At 39.5% G+C, this 17,270-nt stretch overlaps 4 protein-coding genes across 4 annotated transcripts; all 4 read left to right on the forward strand.

The window, feature by feature from the left end:
* The first annotated feature begins 1,321 nt into the window (after positions 1-1,321).
* On the forward strand, positions 1,322-3,694 carry LOC137033613 (protocadherin gamma-A4-like). Its single transcript, XM_067405726.1, has one exon. It carries the CDS (start codon positions 1,322-1,324, stop codon positions 3,692-3,694), a length of 2,373 nt encoding a protein of 790 aa, XP_067261827.1.
* Positions 3,695-4,523: 829 nt separating this feature from the next.
* Positions 4,524-6,962, forward strand: LOC137033669 (protocadherin alpha-2-like). The gene has a single exon (XM_067405863.1). It carries the CDS (start codon positions 4,524-4,526, stop codon positions 6,960-6,962), a length of 2,439 nt encoding a protein of 812 aa, XP_067261964.1.
* A 447-nt stretch (positions 6,963-7,409) lies between these two features.
* LOC137033723 (uncharacterized) lies at positions 7,410-13,677 on the forward strand. The gene is made up of 3 exons (XM_067405997.1): positions 7,410-9,779; positions 10,506-12,878; positions 13,669-13,677. The coding sequence occupies exons 1-3, from the start codon at positions 7,410-7,412 to the stop codon at positions 13,675-13,677; spliced, it is 4,752 nt and encodes a 1,583-aa protein (XP_067262098.1).
* A 579-nt stretch (positions 13,678-14,256) lies between these two features.
* LOC137033792 (protocadherin gamma-A11-like) lies at positions 14,257-16,638 on the forward strand. Its single transcript, XM_067406127.1, has one exon. The coding sequence runs from the start codon at positions 14,257-14,259 to the stop codon at positions 16,636-16,638; it is 2,382 nt and encodes a 793-aa protein (XP_067262228.1).
* The last annotated feature ends 632 nt before the right edge of the window (positions 16,639-17,270 follow it).

Raw genomic sequence — 17,270 nt, forward strand, 5'->3', positions numbered from 1 at the left:
TATTCGGTGTTTTTAACCTCATCGCGCTTTATTTTAGGTTTCAGACATTTAAATACACATTTGAATTAAGTAGGCTACTGCCTAAAAAAGACATTTATAGTTTGTTAAATTCAAATTACACCGATGTCTACGGAAGCTGCAACAATAACCCTTTTTTATATTTGATATGTTTTATTCATATCAGATACACATTGTTTATGAAACAATAAAGTTTACTCCATTCTTCTCCCAGTTCACCGGCCACATACTTTTATGTATTTCGGGGAAGATTTCGTATAGGCTATCCGACAGCACTAACTGCCGTGCAAACTCATAGCGTGACAAAACACATTCACTTCCACATATTTTCCAATCGTAAATTCATGATATAGTTAACAAGTTTGTGAATATTAAAAAAAACAAAAACCAAAAAAAAACCCGATATAAACGAGATACCTACATGTCTGTCAGCTGCATGACGCGTCTCCAAGGAATTAAAACTTTATTCTAAATAAAGGTCGCCTTAAACTCACGCTGATGGGAGCTCCGCGCCCCCAGAATATAGATAAATTACAATATAGATTTAGTTTGCAATTTAGATTACTTTTATAACATATCATGAGTCCTGATAAATGCAATTTCTACTTCTGAAGTGCTTATTTTTATAAAGAACACTGATTTCTCACATAACGCACTGAAGCAGCGACTGTATAGAGTGAATTATCGATTCTCGAGCCATCGATATCAACCAATTCAGCACCGCCACCATGGACAGCACCTGGTAAAGTGGCACTTAAGAAGATATACCTTAAGCAACCTCCTAAGGGATAGTTCGGGGAACACGCCTAGAAACGGTACATCTTCAGTTAAGGTCTACCTTTAGAGTCTTCGTAGCGCGCTAAGAGACAACGTTATCGGGAAACCCAGCCCAGATAATTATGATGGTCGGTGTTGCTGTTGATTGTTTATAAAATACATCAACTCTACAGACAAAATACACAGATATAACCAAAATCGCTATAATCTATTTTAATAAGAGAGGGTAATACGTCTTTATTTGTTATTTCTGAGCGGTTTTGCTTATATGTGACATTCTTCACAAACCTCATGGTGTCATTGTTGTACAGGGAAAGCGTCTCTTCGCCCTGCCCCCATATTCTAGTTTGTATTATGCAGGATGTTTAACGCAAAGGGAGGATGATTTTTTGTTTGAAGACGGCCAAAGGCAGAACTGCGTAACGCCTTTTCGTGCTTCGCTTTTGTTTGTTCGGTTAAGATGAATATATATGTATAAATCTAACCAGGTAGTGGCATTTACATCTGGATTTCCCTATCGTTCGCAATGGAAGCTGGAAGACAAAGGCGCAAAAGGGAGCACTGGTGGATGATTATCTGTTTTCTTCTGTGCTTCGGGCAGCAGCTTTCAGCTCAAATAAGATACTCTATTCCAGAGGAGGTAAAAGAGGGATCTATTGTAGGAAATATCGCCAAGGATTTGGGACTTGATGCCAGTACTTTGGCGGACAGACGGTTCCGTATAGTGTCTGGATCAGACGAAGCGCTTTTCGTGGTAAATCAGAACAATGGTGTATTGTATGTTCAAAGAAAAATAGACAGAGAGGAGCTGTGTGATAGCACTGGAGCATGCTTGATTAACCTAAAAATAGTAGTGGAAAATCCACTCGAGATCCATTATATTGTCATTGAGATAACTGATGTAAATGATCACGCTCCTACATTCACAGAAAAAGAGAAGCGATTAGAAATTTCTGAAAACACCCTTCAAGGAACGCGTTTTCAGCTGCAAGCTGCGCGTGACCCTGATAGTGGAGTGAATTCTGTGCGCTTGTATAAATTAAGTCAAAATGAGCATTTTGATTTAGAAATAAGAGACAGGGCAGAGGACAAACTGCCTTTTCTGGTTTTGCAAAAGCCTCTTGACCGTGAACACAAAGCTGAACACAATTTAATATTAACAGCAATAGACGGTGGCAGTCCGCAAAGATCAGGTACATTAAACATAACAGTATTTGTTCTTGACGTCAATGACAACCGTCCTTTGTTTAGTCAAGATGTTTATTCTTCAACACTACATGAAAACGTGCAAATTGGAACTTTAGTATTAAAAGTTATGGCAAGTGATTCTGATTATGGTCCAAATGGTGAAGTGTCTTACTCCTTTGGAGAGGATAACAACGAAAACATATTTCAAATCTTTAGCCTGGATAGATTAACTGGGGAAATACGCGTTATAGGAGAGGTTGACTTTGAAAAGAACAGTGTTTACAAGCTGGATATACAAGCAATTGACAATGGACAGCCACCTTTGAACACTGACTGTAGAGTGATTATAAAAATACTTGACTTAAATGATAATAAGCCGACCATTGATGTGACGTCACTATCAAACGTTGTACCTGAAGATTCGAAGCCTGGCACTGTAATCTCACTCATTAGTGTTACTGACAGAGACACTGGTGTTAATGGAAAAGTTGTGTGCTCTCTCTCAGAAAATGTTCCGTTTGAATTAAAACCATCAGTTCAGGAAAACATGTTTTCGTTAGTCACTAAAAGAAACCTGGACCGTGAAATCATATCAAATTATGACATTACAATAACAGCGACTGACTTGGGTCAGCCTCCACTGTCCTCATATAAAACTCTGAGCGTGCAGGTGTCAGATGTTAATGATAACCCACCTGAATTTAGCCTAAATCCCATAGAATTATATATGATTGAAAACAATGCTGCAGGCGCGCCCATTCTCACGCTGAGTGCTTTTGACAAAGACCTAAATGAAAACTCTGTGATTGCATATCAGATTATTAAAGGGAATGGGACACAAAGTGACATGACATCGTTTCTGAATATTAATTCTGAGACAGGCGCAATTTATGCGCTTAAAAGTTTCGACTTTGAAACCACCAAAACGTTCCAGTTTCATGTACTCGCTTCAGACTCTGGAAGTCCGTCTCTGAGCAGTAACGTGACTGTGAACGTGTTTATTCTGGATCAGAACGACAACGTTCCAGTGATCTTATATCCAGTCAGCGCTAACGGTTCTGCTGAGGGTGTGGAAGAGATTCCCCGTAATGTGAACGCAGGTCATTTGGTGACTAAAGTCAGAGCCTATGACGCAGATATAGGATACAACGGCTGGTTATTGTTTTCACTGCAGGAAGTTAGTGAGCACAGTCTCTTTGGTTTGGACCGCTATACAGGACAGATAAGGACCCTTCGCTCATTCACAGAAACAGACGAGGCCCAGCATAAACTGCTCATACTGGTCAAAGACAATGGGAACGTTTCACTCTCAGCAACAGCGACTGTGATTGTCAAAGTTGTGGAGCCCAAAGAGGCTTTTGCAGCTTCTGATGTGAAAAACGCAGTGAAAGACGAGGAGGAAAACGACGTGACGTTTTATTTGATCATCACTTTGGGCTCGGTTTCAGTGCTTTTTGTCATCAGCATCATCGTGTTGATTGTGATGCAGTGCTCCAAATCTACAGACTATTCGTCCAAGTATTTGCAGGACACAAATTACGACGGGACTCTGTGTCACAGCATCCAGTACAGATCTGGAGACAAACGGTACATGTTAGTTGGACCCAGAATGAGTATCGGTTCTACAATTGCACCAGGCAGTAATAGGAATACTCTAGTGATACCAGATCACAGGAGGAGAGATTCTGGAGAGGTAAGACTGGCGGATTAATTTTCTATTTCTTGTGATTTATGTCTATTCTCTTTTTTGTATACAATTAATTATGATGAGCTAATTCTAAGTTAATAGTTTATTTTCATTGTTTTGAAAAAAAAGTATGTGCATAGTACTTATCCAAATGTCTAAACATTTACTGATATTCGAAGTAGTGACAGCGTAAAGGAAGCTGTCCGCTACCCTGGTGCTGAAATTAGTTGCGGTTCCCTTGGCATGACCTGGGTTTCAAATGCATTAAAAGTAGCTTTATAGTGCTCAAACATACATCTAAACAAGTTATTTTGTGTTATGCATGCAATTTATGAAACGACACAACATTTAGGTTTAATGTGCCACTAAATATAATTTTTAAGTTATATATAAATGTATGTATATAAATGTGCTTAAATGTTTTTGAGGACTATTCTTTCTGTAGAGCGCTCGATGTCACTGTTGCTCTAGCATTTGAGTAACACATTGAATTAAACTTGTATACATTTCTGAGTGAAAATTCTTTCTACACCAATTTTTACATTTTTTTTTTTCAAGTGTACACATCTGATTTTTTTTTTATTTTGTGCAAAAACAAATCCACTCCACATGGTGTCAGTGTTACTCTAAGTTACTGTATTATAGCAAACCCAACCCCATCAGGCGTCAGCTAATGAGAAACAGAACAGTGTTTTGTGCAGAGAGACGGGCAGTATAACTGTGCGTTTAAAGCAGTGGTAACTAGTAATTTCATCGCATGTCGTTTATCGATAATGCACACGATATCAGAGATTGGAATAGGAAAATATAGTGTTTCATGGGCAGAGCATTTGTAATTCGAAAATATTTTGCAATGGATGTCGGAGGACAATGGATCAGACGGCCGGGCTGGTGGATTACTCTGTCTTTGCTGTTGTGCTTCGGGAATCTGGGTACTGCACAGATAAAATACAATGTCCCGGAAGAAGTGAAAGAAGGATCTGTTGTGGGAAATATTGCTAAGGATTTAAACCTTGATGTCAGTAATTTGGCGCACCGACGGTTTCGTATTGTTTCTGGACCTGATGATGCGCTTTTCCAGGTAAATCAGAACAATGGGGAACTGTATGTCAATCAGAGAATCGACAGAGAGAAGCTGTGTGATGGAAACGCTGTTTGTTCGATAAGTTTGAAATGCGTTGTTGAAGACCCCTTAGAGGTGCATTACATAGAAGTTGAAATAACTGATGTAAACGATAATCCACCCATTTTCCCGAGATCTGAGCAGCAATTTGAAATAGCTGAGCATACGCTTTTGGGAACGCGTTTTCAAGTCCAGACGGCCAGAGATCCTGATCTGGGAATGAATACGGTTCGATATTATAAATTAAGTCAGAATGAGCTGTTTGATATCGACGTTCGGGAAAGGCATGAAACAAAAATACCATTTTTAGTTTTAAAGAAAGCGCTGGACAGAGAAAGGCAAGGCAAGCATAGACTCACACTGACAGCCACAGATGGTGGAAATCCACCGAAATCAGGGACTCTGAACATCACTGTTATTGTTCTAGATACAAATGATAATCGACCAGTCTTCAGCCGCGACTCATATTCTGCAACAATCCTGGAAAACGCACCTCTGGGCACTGTCGTGATTAAAATCAACGCAACTGATTTAGATGAAGGGATGAATGGCGAAATCGAGTACTCATTAGGCAAAAATTTGGATGGAAAAATCCACGACTTGTTTACGCTTGACAAGAACACGGGCGAATTACAAGTTAAAGGGAACATAGACTTTGAGGAAACTGGTGTATTTAAATTAGATGTGCAGGCATCTGATAAAGGCCAGCCTCCCCTGATAGCTGAAGCAGAACTCAGCATTAAAGTCACAGATGTTAATGATAACTCTCCTGAAATTGAGATAACATCACTTTCTAGTGTTATATCTGAAAATGCGAATCCTGGAACGGCCATAGCCTTAATAAGCGTTTCAGACAAGGACTCTGGTGTCAATGGCAGAGTCATTTGTACATTACCCGAAAACATGCCCTTTGAGCTGAAATCATCATTTAAAGAGAATATGTATTCATTAGTGACAAAGGGACGTTTAGATAGAGAAGTCACTTCAAGCTATGAAATCACTGTAACAGCCACTGACTTAGGACAGCCACCGCTGTCTTCTTTTAAAATATTAAATATACAGGTCTCTGATGTGAATGACAACTCCCCACAGTTTACCCAGAACACTTTTGAGCTTTATTTATATGAAAACAATGTCCCTGGTGCTTCTATATTCTCTGTTACTGCTTTTGATAAAGACTTAAACGAAAATGCCGCGATAGCATATAACCTAAATCAAGGTGATTTGACATCTTTTCTAAACATTAATTCAGAAACGGGAATTATTTATGCTCTAAAAAGTTTTGATTTTGAAACTACTAAAACGTTCCAGTTCCATGTGCTCGCTTCAGACTCTGGAAGTCCGTCTCTGAGCAGTAACGTGACAGTGAACGTGTTTATTCTGGATCAGAACGACAACGTTCCAGTGATCTTATATCCAGTCAGCGCTAACGGTTCTGCTGAGGGTGTGGAAGAGATTCCCCGTAATGTGAACGCAGGTCATTTGGTGACTAAAGTCAGAGCCTATGACGCAGATATAGGATACAACGGCTGGTTATTGTTTTCACTGCAGGAAGTTAGTGAGCACAGTCTCTTTGGTTTGGACCGCTATACAGGACAGATAAGGACCCTTCGCTCATTCACAGAAACAGACGAGGCCCAGCATAAACTGCTCATACTGGTCAAAGACAATGGGAACGTTTCACTCTCAGCAACAGCGACTGTGATTGTCAAAGTTGTGGAGCCCAAAGAGGCTTTTGCAGCTTCTGATGTGAAAAACGCAGTAAAAGACGAGGAGGAAAACGACGTGACGTTTTATTTGATCATCACTTTGGGCTCGGTTTCGGTGCTTTTTGTCATCAGCATCATCGTGTTGATTGTAATGCAGTGCTCCAAATCTACAGACTATTCGTCCAAGTATTTGCAGGACACAAATTACGACGGGACTCTGTGTCACAGCATCCAGTACAGATCTGGAGACAAACGGTACATGTTAGTTGGACCCAGAATGAGTATCGGCTCTACAATTGCACCAGGCAGTAATAGGAATACTCTAGTGATACCAGATCGCAGGAGGAGAGATTCTGGAGAGGTAAGGATATTTTTTATAGTATTTTTGAAGGTTTTAATTGGGATTTATGTAAATGTGAAAAAGGTGTTTTTCTGCACTCCACGAAACTCAATGTGTTGAGCATTATTAATGTATTTTTAAGTTTATTTTTATTTATTTTTTTTGAGAGAGAGGAGCTGTTTGTCGTGCAACGTGAAGCATATATATATATATATATATATATATATATATATATATATATATATATATATATATATATATATATATATATTCTGCAAATTGAAACTGGTAACGAGGTAACTTCTAATGCTCCACTCGGTGTCAGTGTTGCTCTAATTTTTGTTTTCCAGTTTTAAGTCCGGCCCTTAATGATGACACGCCGTCTTGTATTGTCCTTATCCGTAGGGATGGTACGATCTGAAAAGGCGTTCAAGTATGCGATCTGTCCTCCGTGTTTGTTAAGGTTTTCGCTTAAATATTTTGCATTACGCAGATCAATTATATGACATAGCGTTGTTTGTAATCGCCGAGGATATATTTCTGGCAGTGTCTCGGTAATCGTTCGCCATGGAAGCCAGAGAACAAAGGCGCAAATGGGAGTATTGGTGGATTGCTTTGTGTTTCTCCTTGCTTCTGTGTTTTGGACAGCAGGTTTCAGCGCAGATAAGATACTCTATTCCAGAAGAATTGAAAGAAGGATCCGTTGTAGGACATATTGCTAAGGATCTTGGCATTGATGTCAGCACTTTAGTTAACAGGAGATTTCGTATCGTGTCTGGATCAAAGGATGCTCTTTTTCAGGTAAATCAAAACAATGGCGTCTTATATGTGCATAAGAACATTGACAGAGAGGAACTGTGTGATGGAAATGGCGCATGCTTGATTAATCTAAAAATGGTAGTCGAAGATCCATTGGAAATACATTACGTTGGAGTACAGATAACCGATGTTAATGATAATTCACCCACATTTACAGAAGAGGAGCAGCATTTTGAGATTGCGGAACACACACCCACAGGGACACGTTTCCAAATACAGGCAGCACGAGATGCTGATACGACAGTAAATAATGTCCGATCGTATAAACTGAGTCAGAATGAGCATTTCGAAGTTGAGACAAAGGATAGAGATGAAGAAAAAATACCGCTTTTAGTTTTAAAGAAAGCTCTTGATCGGGAAAACGCAGCAGAGCATAGATTAATTCTAACTGCAATCGATGGTGGAAATCCACCACGGTCAGGTAATCTTAACATAATTGTTACTGTCCTTGATGTTAATGATAACCGTCCTGTGTTCAGTCAAGACTCATATTCTGTAACAGTAAAAGAAAATGCTGCAATCGGAACATTATTGATAAAACTGAACGCAACTGACTTAGATGAGGGTTCAAATGGTGTTGTAGAATACGCATTTGGAAGGAACTTGAAGCGCAAAGTATACGATCTATTTACACTGGATAGTGCAACAGGAGAAATTCAGATTAAAGGTGAACTGGACTTTGAGGAAACGGAGGTGTACAAATTAGACGTACAGGCATCAGATAAAGGCCAGCCTCCGTGGATAGTTGAATCTGTCGTTACTATAAAGATAATAGACATAAATGATAACGCTCCTGAAATAGATGTAACCTCACTTTCCAGTGTTGTTTCTGAGGATTCTAAACCTGGTACTGTAATTTCATTGATTAGCATCAGTGATAAAGACTCGGGTATAAATGGGAAGATTGTACCAAGTATTTCTGATAGTGTTCCTTTTGAGCTGAAACCATCATTTCAGGAGAATATTTATTCCCTTGTAACGAAGGGAAAACTAGATCGAGAACTGGTGTCACATTATGACATAACAATAACCGTCACTGATTTAGGACAGCCGCCTTTATCCTCCTTTAAATCTCTGAGCGTGCAGGTATCAGATGTTAATGATAACAGTCCTGAATTTTCTCAAAATCCGCTTGAATTGTATTTAGTAGAAAATAACGCAGCTGGTGCCTCCATACTGTCTGTGAGCGCATCCGATAAAGATTTAAATGAAAACGCAATGATTACTTACTATATAATTAGAGGGGATGCTGCACAAAATGATATGGCCTCATTCTTGAACATTAACTCTGAAACGGGGGTTATTTACGCCTTAAACCGTTTTGACTTTGAAGTAATTAGAACGTTTCAGTTCCAAGTTGTTGCAAAGGATTCAGGAACTCCTCAACTTAGCAGTAACGTGACAGTGAACGTGTTTATTCTGGATCAGAACGACAACGTTCCAGTGATCTTATATCCAGTCAGCGCTAACGGTTCTGCTGAGGGTGTGGAAGAGATTCCCCGTAATGTGAACGCAGGTCATTTGGTGATTAAAGTCAGAGCCTATGACGCAGATATAGGATACAACGGCTGGTTATTGTTTTCACTGCAGGAAGTTAGTGAGCACAGTCTCTTTGGTTTGGACCGCTATACAGGACAGATAAGGACCCTTCGCTCATTCACAGAAACAGACGAGGCCCAGCATAAACTGCTCATACTGGTCAAAGACAATGGGAACGTTTCACTCTCAGCAACAGCGACTGTGATTGTCAAAGTTGTGGAGCCCAAAGAGGCTTTTGCAGCTTCTGATGTGAAAAACGCAGTAAAAGACGAGGAGGAAAACGACGTGACGTTTTATTTGATCATCACTTTGGGCTCGGTTTCAGTGCTTTTTGTCATCAGCATCATCGTGTTGATTGTAATGCAGTGCTCCAAATCTACAGACTATTCGTCCAAGTATTTGCAGGACACAAATTACGACGGGACTCTGTGTCACAGCATCCAGTACAGATCTGGAGACAAACGGTACATGTTAGTTGGACCCAGAATGAGTATTGGTTCTACAATTGCACCAGGCAGTAATAGGAATACTCTAGTGATACCAGATCGCAGGAGGAGAGATTCTGGAGAGGTAAGACTGGCGATTAATTTTCTATTTCTTAAGACTTATACCTATTATTTTTGTTATATAATTGTTTAACTCGTATATGTTCACCTACAGGCTACAAAATATGTTATCATATAACTGATGAGCTAATTGCAAGTTAATAAGTTCTTTTGATTGTTTTGCTTTGCAAAAAAAAAGTACGTGCATAGTACTTATCCAAATGTCTAAACATTTATTGATATTCGAAGAAGTGACAGCGTAGAGGGAGCTGTCCGCTACCCTGGTGCTGAAATTAGTTGCAGTTCCCTTGGCATGGCCTGGGTTTCCAATGCATTAAAAGTGCCTTTATTGTGCTCACACATGCGTCTAGACTAGTTGTTTTTGGGTGTTATTTATGCATTTTATGAAACAATGCAACATGTAGATTTAGTGTGCCACTGAATGCAATTTTTTTAAGTTGTTTTGTACAACTGATGTTCTATGCATATTTTTGAGGGCTTTTCGTTCTGCAGACCGCTCGATGTCACTATTGCTCTAGTATTTGTGGAGCAGATTAAGACCTGCCCTTGATGATGACGTGAAACGGACTGTATTGTTCCTCACATTCGTGAGGAAACATTCACGAGCTGATGAATAGTATAAGGCTAATAGGCTGTGCTGACTGTATTCACAATGGATTTATTTTGTTTTGCGCGTTCTTTCTAACATTATATTGTGGCGTCTAATTATATATTGATCATTGGAATAACGGTGCAGTAAACACTCGCCATGAAAGCCGGAGGACAAAGGCGCGGATGGCAGTACTGCTGGATTTCTCTGTGCTTCTCTTTGCTTGTGTGCCTCGGACAGCAGGTTTCAGCGCAGATAAGATACTCTGTTCCAGAAGAGGTGAAAGAGGGATCTGTTGTCGGAAATTGTGCTAAGGATTTGGGTCTTGATGTCAGTACATTGGTGGACAGACGGTTCCGTATTGTGTCTGGATCAAATGACGGTCTTTTCCAGGTAAATCAGAACAATGGCATCTTGTATGTGGATAAACACATCGACAGAGAGGAGGTGTGTGATGGAAATAGCGCCTGCTTGATTAATCTAAAAATTGTTGTCGAAAAGCCTCTCGAGGTCCATTATGTGGAAGTTGAAATAACAGATGTGAATGATCACTCTCCTTCCTTCCACGATAAAGACTTCTATCTAGAGGTTGCGGAAAACACTGTGACTGGAACACGATTTGAACTTCAAACTGCTCGAGATCTGGATGTGGGAGTTAATTCAGTTCGGTTTTACCAGCTGAGTAAAAATGGGCATTTTGATCTGGAAATCAAAGATAGTGTATACGGAGATAAAATCCCGTTCTTAGTATTACAGAAACCATTAGACAGAGAAACCACTCAAATACACAGGTTATTACTAACTGCAGTAGATGGAGGAAGTCCACCAAAATCTGGCACTCTTAATATTACCGTCTTTGTTTTGGATGTAAACGATAACCGCCCCATATGCAGTAGTGATACATTAACGATAACATTAAGGGAAAATGCAATTATTGACACTGTAGTGACAATTATAAATGCAAGTGATGCAGATAGTGGTAAGAATGGTGAAGTAGAATATACATACGGTAGAAACATGAAGCCAAAAATACGTGAGATATTTCAATTAGACCAGGCGACTGGTGAAATACGAGTTAAAGGCTTGATTGACTTCGAAGAAAATGAAATCTACAGTTTGATAATAAGGGCATCAGACAAGGGTCTTCCTCCTTTGAACACTGATTGTCAGCTTATCATTAAAGTTGAAGATGTAAACGACAATAAACCAGAAATACAAGTAACATCTCTTTCAAATGTAATTTCGGAGGACGCAAAAATCGGAACAGTTATTTCTCTTATAAGTGTAAGTGATAAAGATTCTGGCATTAATGGAAAAGTCGTGTGTAGCTTGTCTGACAATGTGCCGTTTGAGTTAAAACCATCTGTTCAGGATAACATGTATTCCCTTGTAACGAAAGAACGCTTAGATCGAGAGCTGGTGTCCGAATATGATATAAAAATAACAGCAACAGATTTAGGTAACCCTTCTCTGTCAGCTTATAAAACTATGTTTGTACAGGTGTCAGATGTAAATGATAACATTCCAGAATTTTCTTCGAATCCTCTTGAGCTTTACTTAACTGAAAACAATCCTCCAGGCGCTTCTATATATTCTGTCAGTGCCTCAGACAAAGATATTAATGAAAATGCTGCTATAACTTATCATATCATTAGAGGTGGAGGGACACAGAACGACATGGCATCTGTCATGAATATTAATTCTGAGACTGGTGTTATTCACGCGCTAAAGAGCTTCGACTTTGAAACTACCAAAACGTTCCAGTTCCATGTACTCGCTTCAGACTCTGGAAGTCCGTCTCTGAGCAGTAACGTGACAGTGAACGTGTTTATTCTGGATCAGAACGACAACGTTCCAGTGATCTTATATCCAGTCAGCGCTAACGGTTCTGCTGAGGGTGTGGAAGAGATTCCCCGTAATGTGAACGCAGGTCATTTGGTGACTAAAGTCAGAGCCTATGACGCAGATATAGGATACAACGGCTGGTTATTGTTTTCACTGCAGGAAGTTAGTGAGCACAGTCTCTTTGGTTTGGACCGCTATACAGGACAGATAAGGACCCTTCGCTCATTCACAGAAACAGACGAGGCCCAGCATAAACTGCTCATACTGGTCAAAGACAATGGGAACGTTTCACTCTCAGCAACAGCGACTGTGATTGTCAAAGTTGTGGAGCCCAAAGAGGCTTTTGCAGCTTCTGATGTGAAAAACGCAGTAAAAGACGAGGAGGAAAACGACGTGACGTTTTATTTGATCATCACTTTGGGCTCGGTTTCAGTGCTTTTTGTCATCAGCATCATCGTGTTGATTGTAATGCAGTGCTCCAAATCTACAGACTATTCGTCCAAGTATTTGCAGGACACAAATTACGACGGGACTCTGTGTCACAGCATCCAGTACAGATCTGGAGACAAACGGTACATGTTAGTTGGACCCAGAATGAGTATCGGCTCTACTATAGTCCCGGGCAGTAATGGAAATACTCTAGTGATACCAGATCGCAGGAGGAGAGATTCTGGAGAGGTAAGTACAAACGATTAATTCTAATAACAGTCATCCTGTTTGTTTGATATTTTTGTACGCTTTAATTGCAAAATGGTATACTTTTACATATTCCCATAGCTCAGTCTCGTTAGTTGTCCTCTTTTGATTGGCAGCTTTTCTTTTCTGATTGTAATGCGAGTAACCTCAGCTCGCGGGGAGCTGTTCACTACGTTGGTGCTGAAATTAGATACAGTTCCTCCAGAATAAGTTTTACTGTCGAAGGCGTAAATTCTGACACATAAAAAAAAATCCTTGGTAACACGTTAGTTTAATGTCAAATTCTAACTATTAACCAGTTGCTTATTAGCATGCATATTACTAGGATATTGGTTGTTTATTAGTACTTATAAAGCACATATTAATGCTTTATTCTGCATGACCATATTCTACATGCCTTAATCCTACCCAATACCTAAACTTAACATCTACCTAACTTTTAATAAGTAAGTAATTAGGGGTTTATTGAGGCAAAAGTCGTAGTTAATAGTTAATAGTGAGATTTGGACCCTAATCTAAAGTATGACCAGATCCTTTTTTATTATTATTATTTGAATGCCTAAAAATGTCCAGTGTCAGTCGTCAAAAAATACTGAAAAGATGTGAACTTAAATTCATTATTTTTTAATGTTTGCTTTTTACACTTGTATTTCAAACTGTTGATTTTAGATCATTTTTGTTTGTCAAGTACTGGCATTATTAGACATAAATACTAACTTTTTTCCTCGCTATATAAAGTTTAATTTACATTTACATGTATTTGTGTCCATAGTGCGTTTAATCTCCTATATTTTAGCTATACACTGTAATAAATTCTCGAAGTTGTAAGTAAAACAAAGATTATTGGATTATGTTTTACAAGAAAGTACTATTCCAGTTTTTCTACTTCAAAAATTTCAAGTTTACTTCATTGTGTTGACCGTGCACTTTCTGAGTGAAAATGTATTCAAAGTAAATCCATTTTCTTTAGTTTAGTAACATTCAATTTTATAATGGCATTTTCACATTAAGTGACTTTTGTAATGGGCTCGACAGGGAATGTAACACTTTTAGCATTCATAAACTTCAAGAGATGTGTTTGAAATGAACAGTTGACCGCTCGGTGTCAGTATTACTCTATGATATGCTGTCGGGATTATGCCCTGCCCTAGATGGTGACATGCGCAGTGCTGTATCTGTACATTTTAGCAGCCAGTGTGAGGCGAAGAGAATTTTAATGGTTACGGTGGATTGACGGTACGACGCAGGACCTCATTTGAACTATTTACCTGAATTGTGACACTACACCGTTTATTCTGTTGTGAGTAATCACGGACAATACATGTCTGGTCCTGGAATATTTTTGCTGTAATCGCTCGCGATGGATACGGATGGACAAAGGCGCAGAAGTGGGTACTGGTGGATTGCTTTGTGTTTGATGCTACATTGTAAGCAGCCTGTTTCAGCACAGATCAGATATTCTATTCCAGAGGAGGCGAAAGAGGGAACACAAGTGGGAAATATTGCTAAGGATCTCGGCCTTGATGTCAGTTCGTTAGAGCACAGACGATTCCGTATTGTTTCTGGATCTAAGGACAGCTTTTTCCAGGTAAATCAGAACAATGGCATCTTGTATGTTGATAAGAAAATCGACCGAGAGGAGATTTGTGATGGCAATAGCGCATGTTTGCTAAACTTAAAGATTGCAGTTGAAAATCCACTCGAAGTTCATTATGTTGAGGTTGAAATAACAGATGTAAACGATCACTTCCCTTCTTTCCACGAAAAAGACGTACACGTAGAAATTGCAGAAAACACAGTAAAAGGCACTCGTTTCGATCTTCCAATGGCGAGAGATTTGGATGTTGGCATTAATTCCATTCGTTCATATCGGCTCGGACAGAATGATCATTTTGATATAGAGATAAGAGACAGTGAATATGGGGATAAAAATCCTTTTCTGCTCTTACAGAAACCATTAGATAGGGAAAGTCAAGAGAAGCACGTCTTAACTTTGACTGCTGTAGATGGTGGGAATCCACCAAAATCAGGCACTTTAAATATAACTGTCACGGTCCTCGATGTTAACGACAACCGACCAATATGCAACCGAGAGACTTACACTATTGCGTTAAATGAGAACGCCTCTCCCGGTTTTACGGTAACGTTTGTTAATGCAACTGACCCAGATGAGGGTGTTAATGGAGAAGTTGAATACACTTATGGTAGGAATGTGCAGCGAAAGGTACACGATGTTTTTGATTTGGACAAGGTGACAGGTGAAATACGTGTCAAAGGCACAATTGATTTTGAAGAGAACGAAATTTATAGTGTAAATATAAAAGCATCTGATAAGGGTCGCCCTCCACTGCATACTGACTGCAGAGTTATCATTAAGATTATAGATGTCAATGATAATGAACCTGAGCTTGAAGTCACGTCACTTTCTAATATTGTTTCTGAAGATGCAAAACCCGGCACAGTCATTTCTCTTATAAGCATAACGGACAGAGATTCTGGGATTAATGGTAAAGTAGTTTGTAGCTTGTCAAAGAATGTGCCGTTTGAGTTGAAACCATATGTTCAGCAGAACATGTATTCTCTAGTAACCAAAGAGAGTTTGGACCGGGAGGTTGCGTCCCATTATGACATTACAGTAACAGCTACTGATTTGGGCAGCCCAGCTCTTTCAGCCTCAAAATCTCTAAGCGTAGAGGTGTCCGATGTTAATGATAATGCACCGCAATTTCCCCACAGCCCTCTTGAGATTTACCTGTTTGAAAATAATCCACCTGGAGAGTCGATATTCTCTGTGAGCGCCACTGACAAAGACACAAATGAAAATGCCCATATTACGTATCATATTATAAGAGGCGATCAGACACAAAGCGATATGACTTCATTCCTCAATATCAATTCTGAAACGGGCGTAATTAGCGCTCTCAAATGTTTTGACTTTGAAACAGTAAAAAAGTTTCAGTTCCACATACTCGCTTCAGACTCTGGAAGTCCGTCTCTGAGTAGTAACGTGACTGTGAACGTGTTTATTCTGGATCAGAACGACAACGTTCCAGTGATCTTATATCCAGTCAGCGCTAACGGTTCTGCTGAGGGTGTGGAAGAGATTCCCCGTAATGTGAACGCAGGTCATTTGGTGACTAAAGTCAGAGCCTATGACGCAGATATAGGATACAACGGCTGGTTATTGTTTTCACTGCAGGAAGTTAGTGAGCACAGTCTCTTTGGTTTGGACCGCTATACAGGACAGATAAGGACCCTTCGCTCATTCACAGAAACAGACGAGGCCCAGCATAAACTGCTCATACTGGTCAAAGACAATGGGAACGTTTCACTCTCAGCAACAGCGACTGTGATTGTCAAAGTTGTGGAGCCCAAAGAGGCTTTTGCAGCTTCTGATGTGAAAAACGCAGTAAAAGACGAGGAGGAAAACGACGTGACGTTTTATTTGATCATCACTTTGGGCTCGGTTTCAGTGCTTTTTGTCATCAGCATCATCGTGTTGATTGTAATGCAGTGCTCCAAATCTACAGACTATTCGTCCAAGTATTTGCAGGACACAAATTACGACGGGACTCTGTGTCACAGCATCCAGTACAGATCTGGAGACAAACGGTACATGTTAGTTGGACCCAGAATGAGTATCGGTTCTACAATTGCGCCAGGCAGTAATAGGAATACTCTAGTGATACCAGATCGCAGGAGGAGAGATTCTGGAGAGGTAAGAATAACAGATTCATTATAATTACAGTCATCCGTTGATTTTTTTTTTTCTTTCTTATATTATTGCTTATATTTGTATTTTCTACAAAATGCGATGCTTTTACAGAGCTGTGATTTCATAGCGCAAAAACTTGTTCAGTACTTTTTTGACATCTTTATCTGATCGTATTGTAAGTAAAAGCTCGCAGGGAGCTGTTCGCTGCTCTGGTGCTGAAATAAGATGCAGTTCCTTGAAAATCTGTCAAATGCGTAATCTCTGTGACACTAAAAAATGTTTCATCTACTTGTTTTGGATGTCATGAAAACATTTTAAAAAAGCATCACTGTTAGTCGTCAAATATGACAAAGTTTGTAAACCGAAATCTACTTCATGTTGATTTTAATCTTCTTCTTATAGATTTAGCTTTACATCGTTTCAGTGTTATTTACGAATAAGAGTAATGGTTTTTAAAATGTTTTTAAGTATTTTGAACCACTTGGTGTCGGTGTTGCACTAGCATTTGTCCAGGATCTTGAGTCCTGCCCCTGATGATGACGCGAATAGGGCTGTATTGTTTCTTTCACACACTGAGAAGGCTCGGGATGCATGGACAGTAACAGCTATGTGCCATACTGACGCTACTTATAAAGACTGATTTCATATACATCATGATG

Source organism: Chanodichthys erythropterus, chromosome 1 (assembly GCF_024489055.1).
Source record: "Chanodichthys erythropterus isolate Z2021 chromosome 1, ASM2448905v1, whole genome shotgun sequence".
In the NCBI taxonomy this organism is placed as follows: domain Eukaryota; kingdom Metazoa; phylum Chordata; class Actinopteri; order Cypriniformes; family Xenocyprididae; genus Chanodichthys; species Chanodichthys erythropterus.